At 43.6% G+C, this 11,076-nt stretch overlaps 1 protein-coding gene across 3 annotated transcripts; it reads right to left on the reverse strand.

Annotated features, from left to right (window-relative positions):
* Positions 1-212: 212 nt before the first annotated feature.
* Srp68 (signal recognition particle 68) lies at positions 213-10,649 on the reverse strand. 3 transcript variants are annotated; one of them, XM_028305927.1, is made up of 9 exons: positions 10,460-10,649; positions 8,062-8,183; positions 7,389-7,616; positions 5,806-5,994; positions 4,983-5,113; positions 4,406-4,475; positions 3,905-4,033; positions 1,562-1,747; positions 213-991 (listed from the first exon to the last, which is right to left on the reverse strand). In XM_028305927.1, the coding sequence occupies exons 1-9, from the start codon at positions 10,557-10,559 to the stop codon at positions 347-349; spliced, it is 1,800 nt and encodes a 599-aa protein (XP_028161728.1). In that variant the 5' UTR covers positions 10,560-10,649; the 3' UTR covers positions 213-346. The 3 variants fall into 3 exon arrangements, with proteins under 3 accessions (XP_028161728.1, XP_028161726.1, XP_028161729.1); XM_028305925.1 differs by lacking the exon at positions 3,905-4,033 and having other exon boundaries at positions 4,277-4,475; XM_028305928.1 differs by lacking the exons at positions 3,905-4,033; positions 7,389-7,616; positions 8,062-8,183; positions 10,460-10,649 and adding an exon at positions 6,978-7,151 and having other exon boundaries at positions 4,277-4,475.
* Between the last annotated feature and the right edge of the window lie 427 nt (positions 10,650-11,076).

An 11,076-nucleotide genomic window follows, 5' to 3' on the forward strand; every position in this document is an offset into this window, starting at 1 on the left:
TATAATATTTTTGTACTTTCAAATAATAGAACAACAATAATTAAGTTGTGTAAAAATATTTTTTTGTTAAATACATGTTATCGGTTTTATTATAAAATTTGGTGTACATAATTAAGAACGCTGTGTTTATTTTCGACCCAACTCAAAAAGCAATTTTTAACATAACTCAAGAGGTGAGAGTATGATTGTATAATAAATTATAATTTAATAAACTGTGTATATAGATAGATATATTTGAATCTTTAAATCCGCAAACAAACAGTAAATGATCGCATCGCAACGTATCCCCCGATAAAATAACTATTCGATTGCAGTAAAAAGTTCCAGCTATGTACAATATAAAAATTCACTTGTCACTTTTACCCCATCCCAGAAACCCTTTGACGAGGCCCGTGAGGCCTGCGCCTTGCTTCTTGCCGTCGGCGCCGGTCTTATCATCCAGGTTCGGGAATTCCACGAAGTTGCAAGCCAAGTCGAAGAACAAAGGTTTGCAAGGAATGGCTTCCATCGGCGGCGGCAATTTGAACACGTTCGGATTCTTGGTCAGAACCTGTGTATCCTCGCGATACTCGTCCAAACGCTCCACGAGAGGCTTCTTCTCTTTATACTTGCTAGAGGAGTATTTACTATCCTCATCCTGCTCATCGTCGTCTTCCAGAACGGAATCGGCATGCACTTCAAATTTGCAGCTTTCTATCTCTTTCTTGAGCACTTGCAGCTTATCCTTCAGTTGTTTCTCGACGAGTTTGCTCGCCAGTGAATCCGCAGCGTAGTTGTCGCTTCTCTCAAGCATAGCAAGCGCTTCGCGGAAGCGGCGTAGGCCGGTTAACACCTGGGCGATGTAGTAGCAGCGGAAAGCGCGGTGCGCTTGCATCTGGATTTCGATCTCCTTCTGGTAGGCGGCGTCGGTCTCGAAGCCAGGCAGTTGTTGGAGCTCAGAGTAGTTCTGGAGGATGATCTCGTGCAGGCGAGTCAGGTCGTGCGGCCTCACCTATACGTAAAAAGAAGGGAATTTTAAAAAATGGGAAGTGACATAGTGTAAAATGTTATCTTGCCTTGCGTTTTGTTTTAGACTGGTCATTGGTTTTTAATCAATGTTTTGTCCTGGAATTCTACAAATGTCACATCTGAAAGAGTGAATTTCTCTACAGTCGAAAGGCTTATTTCACTATTCCCCATTGACAATCCCCGTCAACGGGGATTAGTGAACTTTTTGTTCACTATTCCCCGTTATATTAGGATTTTATTTTTAACATTATAAGCTCCAATTGCGTTAACGGGGAATAGTGAACAAAAAGTTCACTAATCCCCGTTGACGGGGATTGTCAATGGGGAATAGTTGAATAAGCCAGTCGAAAGCACATGATGCGCTTCAGCGGCATTTCGACGCCGGAGCGGTGTCGCTGCGATATCTGAGGCGAGCACACGAGCGTTGCGCGATACTGCGAAATCGCAACGCATCTTGCGTTTTAGGTGTCATACAATTTACTAAAACATAAAGAGAGGAATCCTCAAAAAAATAGTTACAAAACTTAAATAAAATATTTTCTATTTATATTACCTTTTTCCCGTCCAGCTGCACGCCGCCACGGCGCGCGTCCTCGGCTTGTTGCACGAGCAAGTTGTTCCTCTCAATGGTACGCATGAGACGCAGATACATCAGGTACGACAGCAGATAGTTGATGCCGGACAGCTGCGGCTCCTCGGCAGACGCCGTCTTCAGCTTCGGGTCGTTTTTGATCTCGTCCTTAAAATAGAATATCCCACATGAAATACTTTATTCAGTACATAGGCCCTTTCCAGGGCACTTATACACGTCATATCCATCTCGAGCGTCCATAATAAGAAAAATAAACAGGCCCTTTGACTACACTGAAATTCAAACCCCATCACTACGACCAATAGGCGCAGACCATCAAGAAAATGGCAAACTATTTTCACGCGTACGAAGTCCTGGACACAGCTCTAGCGGCACAGGAGGCTGTTTATGTGACGTCAAGCGTCACAGACTTATATGCTCAGTCACGTCATACGTTATTAATGTCACCTCTACCGTGCTCCCATACCTCAGGCACCAACTAGCTCAACTAAAATATAAAGACACGGGTCTTAACGCGACATTTATGACCGAGTTACATTATGTACTCACGGCTTGACGTTTCGGCTGCTGACGCCGCGAGCCGCCAATCTGCTTGTGACCACGGCTGCACCATAGCAGCCGAAACGTCAAGCCGTGAGTACATAATGTAACTCATTACTAAATGTCGCGATAAGACCCGTGTCTTTCTATTTCAGTTGAAATGGAACGCAAACGTTTAAAATCATTACAACTAGCTCAGCTAACTGACTCAGTTATGCGCTAGAGTCTTACGGCCGAATACTGAAACACTACTCAAATCTGTCACTCAGCTGACGGGCTCCTAAATTTAAGTATCCTTCAATTTTAAATGGTATTCTCAAACGCTACTCAACAGATTTGAAGCCGTGATCAGCTAAGCAGCTCTCAAATGTTTACATAATGGCAACATTTACCAAAAAAAGTATGTTTTCATTTACACAAATGATAACTTTACGTCTTTTATCCATTACACGCAGCATCGTTTGGTTATGTATTGTCTTTTATCGAAATATACTCAATCAACTTAACATAGAACAGTTTATTTTTAGTTTCTATTATATATAAATCTCGTTTTATCATATAAAAAAATTAATGCTTGCATTTTTATTTAATTAAAAAAATAATTTTAAAGGTGATACTTTTTATTGTTGAAATCTATTAAGTGGCGATCGTGGACCGAAACGTAACCACAATTGACATTTATCATTGTTGACTGACAGAGCATCAAATTGACAAATCAACAACTCTTGGAAATGCTGCTATGCGATGTCCCCTTAATCCTCAGAAATAGGCATGTTTATGTAAAGCGATTTCATAGCAGCTATTTTGGTTGTTACTTCGTGCACTATACGATGCACAGTTGGCTGTTAGATTTGGAAGATATCACCTAGTACACGTTCATAACTTCCCGTTGCCTAGAATAGTAGGGTTATAATAAATATTTGGTCCACTGGTTGTATGGCATTTGGTGAGGGGTTTTAAAGAGCTTCCAAATTATGAATCCAGAAACAACACCGTTTCTTTAGGGACGCGGAACCTCGCTCGGAATTGCATGTCATTATAATAATATTTTTCAATAGCGTTCAGCCTTATTGCGTTCCTGCGATTAGATCTAGGTATTTCCTCGAGCCTCGAAAGAAATGATAACGATGAAACACATTATTTACCACTATTTAGGTCGATTTAGGTAAAAATAGGATTTAAGATACCGCGCAAGCACTCTCAAATTTAACAGCTGCTTAAGACGATTTGACAGTTGTTTGACTAATGCTTAGCGTTGAATGGCGTTTCAGTATGCGAAAATTCATTTAAGTGGCATTTGAGTGCAACTTAATTTGAGAGGTGCTTAAAAATTGAGAACTGCTCAGATATTGTTTTGAGTATGCGAAATGTAAGTTTAGGAGCTGCTTAACTATTTGAGAAGCCGTCAAATATTTAAATGGCGTTTCAGTATTCGGCCGTTAGAGCTATACCAAAAGTGTATGTTTGAGTGGCATACCTTGATGGCGAAAATGGCATCCTTAGCATCCAAGGCAGAAACTAGATGGCAAGACGTAGATATGAGGTCTAACTGCTACGTGATTGGTGAATTTTGACAAATCTGTCAATGTCATGAAAAAATAAACAAACATGCAGCATTTAGACCTCACGTCAACGTGTTGCCATCTAGCAGATTTTTCATACGCGAAAACCCTCAGTCCTGCAGCGCGATGAGGAACAGGCGAGCCTTCTCCGTGCGATTGCCACGCGGCGCCGTGTGTGTTGCTAGTCTTTTATTATTATTACCTTGATGGCGGAGATGGCGTCCTTAGCGTCCATAAGACAGTTTTCAAGCACTTCGATACGAGCCTCGACTGTGGGCGCGGCGGCGGCGGAGCGGTCGAAGTCCTGCAGCGCGATGAGGAACAGGCGAGCCTTCTCCGGGCGACTGTCACGTGACGCCGTGTGTGTTGCTAGTCTTTTATTATTATTATAGTCTGGTCTGTGAGCACGTAGAATTTTGTCCAATGACCCCAAGCTACCACTCACTGCGGGCGTCCGTCGCACAGTCGCGACAGCAATATAATTACGCGCGAGCGATAAGGATGGGTAGCTTGGGGTCATTGGACGAAATTCTACGTACTCGGCGACCAGACCATAGTCTTTTATTGTTATTACCTTGATAGCGGAGATGGCGTCCTTAGCGTCCATAAGACAGTTTTCAAGCACTTCGATGCGAGCCTCGAGTGTGGGCGCGGCGGCGGCGGAGCGGTCGAAGTCCTGCAGCGCGATGAGGAACAGGCGAGCCTTCTCCGGGCGGACGGTCACGCGGCGCCCGCGCCATTCTACCTCATGCATTACGCCGGAACGCGACTCCCTAGAAAGCAAGTTTAATGTTTATTTTTATGTACAGAACGACACGGCAACGTAACCACTGTGGGTTCTTGTGCAGTTGTGATAGGGGCGAGTTTGCAACAAAAATGGGTAGCCTGATGTGCTGTTGTGTGTACAACTAAAATTCATGAGCAACGCAGTATGGCGCGGATGCGTGCGATGGGTTTCCATCCGCGCGATGGTGAATTTCCAGGCATTAGGCCCGTTTCCATCAAGGCGGAGAGAAGAGGGGACGAGAAAAGATTTGAATAACCGCACATCCCTTCACTTCGCTGGAAATGGATCGAGCGGAAAGGAGAGTTTTGTCGGGTGGCCTAATTTTTCTATAGAATTTGAGCGAGGCACACAGCGGGCACCCGCTCCGTACACCCGCGTAAGTTTTAGCGGAGGTCCTAAGCTGTTGTAGCACTGTTTTTATATTTATGAATGTAAAAATCACGACAAAATAGTGCACTTCGATTAAAAATATACGTTCAAAAACAGTTCTTACTTAGCTTGAGCCATGAGCGAATCCAGGTTGTCGATGAGCCCTTGGCTTCGCATGGCCACAAGGTCGCCGGCCGCCGACTCGTCGCCGATGTTGTACGCGCAGTACCGGAGGCTGGGCTTCAGCTCTTCCGACTGGAAATTAAAAGTATATTAGTTGCCAGATGTATAAATGACTTGGAAGATCTCGGAGCAGCCCGTGGCTGGAGTTAATAACTTTTCTGGTATGGTATGTGGTGTGTAGGTAACAAGTACTAGGGTTTACGAGCTGCAAAACCGGCGCGTTTGTAGCTCACACGCGCCGGTTTTGCAGCTCGTAAACCGGCGCGTGTGAGCTACAAACAGGGGTGTGTGAGTTATAAACAGGCGCGCGTGAGCTACAAACACAGGCGTGTGTGAGCTACAATACTCGCTCGCAATCTAAGTTAGGCGGTTATCACACTGCGCCGCGCTCCGCCGCGGTACGCGGGAAGACAGATTTAATCATTGTATGCAAGTACCTCAGTTTGTATAGAAAACACGCGCGGCACAACACACTGACAACGCGTCTGCGCGCGGGATTTTTTTATATGAAATCACGCGGTCCGCGGCGGAGCGCGGCGCAGTGTGATAACCGCCTTACAGATACTGAATCACCCGAGCTGCAAATACCACAGCATCTGATCAACTGACATTCACTGTTGCATGTGAGCTACAAACACTATCGCGTGTGAGCTACAAAGTTTGTACCTCACACAAACACCGGCGCGTGTGAGGTACAAGTATTGGCACGCATGAGCAACAGATCCTGATTCAAGCAACAGACACAGCCTAGTCTATTTCACTACCTTCTGCCGGTACACGTGGCGCTCGTCGATGGGCAGCGCGGCGCACAGCTTGTCCAGCACGAGGCTGGCGCGCTGCAGGCTCTCGGCGGCCGCGCGCCACTGCTGCAGCTCGACCAGCAGCACGCCGCCCAGCCACGCTGCGTACGCGCCGGCTTCAAGCTGCGTGCGCGCGTCACACACGCCGCTTTGCTGAACACAGAAAGGTTATACTTTATACATCTGTATCCTACTAATATTATAAATACGAAAGTTTGGATGTCTGGATGTTTGTTACTCTTTCACGCAAAAACTACTGAACGGATTTTGATGAAACTTTACAGTACTATTGTTTATAACCCAGAATAACATATAGGCTATAATTTATGACGATCTGTGACAAACGAAATTTCACGCGGGTGAAGCAAAAGCTAGTATCCCTATGAACATTTTGGTAACAGGCAAGGCCTGACGCCCCGCTCTGTTGCTTTACTTGTTCAATAAAAACGTTGCACTGGCGCCGCGCGGACTCTATGCCAGCGCTGCGTAGATCCGGCCTTCTGCAGCCACTTAGCATTGAACAGATTTTGGAATCATAACTGTCACATTTGCAACTTTGGCATCACAGACTTAATACCGAAACTGCTACTCTCGGCGGCCGACTGATTTTTGAGAAATTTCCTAGCACTTGTCGTTTCTGAGTTTTCGTGTGTCGTGGTCGCTTACTATTGGCCTCATAAGAAGGCTCAAGGTCACCTAAACGGCAATGGAGCGTGCTATGCTCGGAGTTTTCCTACGTGATCGAATCAGAAATGAGGAGATCCGTAGAAGAACCAAAAGAGCTGATGGTCGCTGGGGCAGGAAAGTTCTTGAGTGGCGACCACGAACCGGAATCGTGGCGTGGGCAGGCCTCCAGCTAGGTGGATCGACGATCTGGTGAAGGTCGCGGGAGGTGCCTGGATGCGAGCCACGGCCTTCTTGAGCCGCGAGACGAGGTGGAACTTCTTGCGGGGCTCCGTGTTGGCCTCCTGCCGCAGCTGCATGGCGTGCGCCCACGCGCGCTCGGCCTGCAGTAGCGGCACGCAGAGCAGACGGCTCTCGGGGCACGACGCGAATTAAGAGACTCCTAGCACTTTTGTAGTTTCTGAGCTTTCGTAATGAGTGAGTCAGTGACCTTTCGCTTTCATATGGATTACCTCGCAAAGCTGCAGCAAGGTCTGCGAATGAGCCACGGCCTTCTTGAGCCGCGAGACGAGGTGGAACTTCTTGCGGGGCTCCGTGTTGGCCTCCTGCCGCAGCTGCATGGCGTGCGCCCACGCGCGCTCGGCCTGCAGTAGCGGCACGCAGAGCAGACGGTTCTCGGGGCACGACGCGAATTAAGAGACTCCTAGCACTTTTGTAGTTTCTGAGCTTCGGTGATGAGTGCGTTAGTAAGTAACCTTTCGCTTTAATTTAGATTACCTCGCAAAGCAGCAGCAAGGTCTGCGAATGAGCCACAGCCTTCTTGAGCCCGGCTCAAGAAGGCTTTGAGACTACTAGCACTTGTAGTTTCTGAGCTTTCGTGATGAGTAATTCAGTCAGTAACCTTTCGTTTTCATATGGCTTACCTCGCAAAGCTGCAGCAAGGTCTGCGCATGAGCCACGGCCTTCTTGAGCCGCGAGACGAGGTGGAACTTCTTGCGGGGCTCCGTGTTGGCCTCCTGCCGCAGCTGCATGGCGTGCGCCCACGCGCGCTCGGCCTGCAGTAGCGGCACGCAGAGCAGACGGTTCTCGGCGCCCGACGCAGATAAGTGGGTGGTCGTCACGTCCCGCCGGCGGTAGTGGCGCCTGTCGCCCTGGGAGAGATAACCAGTTAAGTTATCCTACTAATATTATAAATGCGAAAGTTTGGCTGTCAGGATGTCTGGATGTTTGTTACTCTTTCATGCAAAAACTACTGAACGGATTATTACTGAACTTCTATACAGTATTATTGTTTATAACCCAGAATAACTTATAGGCTATAATTTATGACAATCTGTGACAAACGAAATTTCACGCGGGCGAAGCCGCGGGCGGAAAGCTAGTATCTAATAAGATGCAGGTAGTTGCTGATACTAATCTAGGGCAGATTGAAAACATCACATACAAAATATCAACAGATTATTGAATAACTAAGTTTTTTTTAATGAACAAAATTTTATTGACAGAACTAAAATAAATAATATATTAACTAGTTATATTTTAAAATTACATAATCTGCCAATTTTAGCATTACTTATTTATAAACGTCATTCTTACCTGGGGAATTTTGAGCACTTTACGCAATCGTCGAATACGACGAGAGCAATAGCCACGGTATCGCTGGTAGTCCCCATGACGTAGACCGTGCTGCTGCTGCGCATCCTTTGTGATGCGGAAGACTGAACCAAAGCTTAAGGATATGTATTGGTAAATAAAAAACTGAAACTTTACACAGCACAACCAAATATTTGCATACTTAGGAATGAATATGTAAACTTGTGGAAATTATAGATCACGTTTTCGCTTCTGATACAAAATTTACAGAAAAAATATTAAAATAAAATTGATGTTCACTTGATAAAGAACCAAGATAAGACTGAAGAGTTCTAACTTCAGACTTGTTTTAAGCTGTCTAGTAGCTCACGGATGGTTAGACGGAACATGATTTAAACAGAGTGAAGAGTAGATATAAAGATCAAAGTTAATTAAAAGGTAAAAAGGTCAACCTGTAAAATAAAAAGCATGTAAAAGCAGTGCCGGATTAAGCCAGCGCGGGGCCTGTAGCAAATTTCTATCAAGGGGCCCTTGGTTTGCTTTAGGTTCTCAAGTTTAGGGTATTAAATGAAACAAAACTGTTATCTACAAATGAACTTTTCTTGATTTAATGTGGGCAAATTTAGAGATAACACTTTCAATATCAACTTCTTTAAGGAAATCATGCTCTACGAGTATATTCAACAAAGTAAGATGATTATGACGTTCTTGTCCCATCGTGTTCCTTAATTAATTTTTAATACGTTTTAATGTTGAAAAAGAACGTTTGCCACTTCAGTTAGTGATCATGAGAGACATGTAAATGCGCAAGGCAATTTCTAAGTTTGGAAAGACGATTCTAAAGAATTATTTATTAAAAGTTTATAAAATTGCTGCTCCAGAGGCTCCTGTTTCTTGCTGTAAATAAGAGTAGCCACATCTGTTTTAAGATCAAGTAAGTCAAGAAATCTGTTTTCAGAAGCTCTGCAAACTGCACTAATTCGCCACCTAGGCTGTTCTCCAAATCAATTAACATACTGACAGTAGTTTCACAGTTCATTTATGAAAACCTTTTATATTATGTTCACAAAAATATAGAGCAATTCACGAAAAAGAGCGTTCCAAATTTCTAGGCCAGTAGAATTAGATTTTGAATCGGAAATAATTCCTACAAAAGATTTTATTGCTTTAATGGCTTCATTGGTTGCCCATTAAGACTCTACTAGGTTTTCGACTGCGACGGAGTTGTGCTTAAGTGGTGGGGGCCTCCGAAAGGGGCGTTTTTTCGGTTTTCCGGTTATACCGCGTAAAGGACTTACCGTATCGAAAAGTGGTCTTCAGGACGGTTAAAGGGCACTTAATTCTGCATTGAATAAGACCAAATTCATATGTTTCGGACAAACCGTTCTCGTGCTTATCTTCGACAAAGTAGAAAATGTACGTATAATTAATAACCCTCTCTATGTCCAATAGCTCGTCACCCGCAGGTCCCCAAGCCTTGTAAAGGGCCGCCTTAACCAGCTTATCCCTGTCAAGGCTCGCGAGTTGGATTCGCTTATCCTTGTTCGTCCCAGCCGATCCTTAACTGCGGTTGCTGCACCTCTTCCTTGCACTCTCCTGAACGACTCTGTGTTATCTACTATGGCTGCCCCTCTTCCTTGTACCCTCCTGTACGACTGTATTGCTTAGCCGTATGCCTGGTCCAAGGTTTCCGATTTAATTCATTTTTGTGTTTAATTCTACTGGCCTATTCAGACTGCATAAAATTGGTGATTCATTTATGGGAAAATGTATTAAATTCTTTAATATTAAACTGTTGTAGAACTACCCATTGACCATTCATAAATTCAAAGCACATATTAAAAGTACCTTAATGAAAAAGGGCTACTATAAAGTCGATGATTATTTAAAAGATAAAAATGTTTGGGATGCGTTAAGTACTGCCTAGCTCGCATAAATATTTATAGTTAACTTTTTAAATTTTAAAGCCTGACAATAGTGACTGAGTTTCTTGCGCTGCTTCTTCTCAGCACTGGCCCATTTATTGTCCTGAAGCAGTGGTAGGGTTAATACTGGGACGTGTAAAAGTGCTTTTTTAAGCCTATTTACAGTAATAAATAAGTTTTATCGATTATAATTAAACATTAGAACATTCACGTTAAAAAGTACGTAAAATACCTACCTACTTATTTTTATGATTTTTTAACGTGATGAAATAGAGTTTTAGATTTTCAAGTGAAAGTAAAGCATAGCCTAAGCGCTTCGCGTTTAAGGCATGCAAGATATTTTATGCTCCTATCTAAATTAATCTTTTTTTATTTCGGTCAGACAGGCGTTGGAGCGCGGGGCCCCCAAATTCGCGGGGCCCGTAGCATTTGCTACTCTTGCTACGTGGCTAATCCGGCACTGTGTAAAAGGATACTTTCTAAACTTAGTGGTGATGAGGTTTTGGTCTCTTCTTTATCAGTCTCTTCAGATGACATTGGTTTAGCATCACCTGCTTCGCCTTCTAAAACAACCATGGCTATGTATGAGTAAAGAACAACTTTATCTTTTAGTTAATTTTAATAAAATTAGTCCACGAATCCCGTTCCTCAACAAATCACAAATCCACGAAACGTCATTTCAGGTTACACGTCAGGTGGTTGACGTTGTTGACATTAGTTTTTTTTAGTTAATTTGGTATACGTAGGTAATAGTAAACATGATGCTTTTAAACACATCTTAAGGTATAGCCTGACCAGGAACATAAAAACCCTGGCATAGAGGCGCGTCAATTGCATTTGATAGTGCAACACTGAGTACAGTCGTACCTGTGTTAAATTAATAGGCTAACTTTATGTATCAGGATTCAGGATTACGGGCTAATTTGATATTTTCATGAATTAACGAAAAAATATTATTATAGGTAACCTGGTTTAAATAAATTAAATGAAAACATCAATCGAGCTAGTAGGATTTATTTTATTATTCATCAATAATCAAATTCAGAACTTGAATATTCAACTGCAATGTCTGCTCATGAACGCTTCAAACTCG

This window comes from Ostrinia furnacalis, unplaced genomic scaffold, assembly GCF_004193835.3.
Source record: "Ostrinia furnacalis isolate ACB-3 unplaced genomic scaffold, ASM419383v2 OfSCF1818, whole genome shotgun sequence".
Lineage (NCBI taxonomy): Eukaryota > Metazoa > Arthropoda > Insecta > Lepidoptera > Crambidae > Ostrinia > Ostrinia furnacalis.

Bases quoted from the DNA above. Each gene is read 5' to 3' on its own strand.
- Srp68 (XM_028305927.1), bottom strand. From the start codon at position 10,559: ATGGTTGTTTTAGAAGGCGAAGCAGGTGATGCTAAACCAATGTCATCT. The intron at 5,995-7,388 runs GTAAGCCATATG...TTCTGTGTTCAG, and splicing joins CCTTGCTGCAGCTTTGCGAG to CAAAGCGGCGTGTGTGACGC. The intron at 992-1,561 runs GTAATATAAATA...TTTTACGTATAG, and splicing joins TGCAGCTGGACGGGAAAAAG to GTGAGGCCGCACGACCTGAC.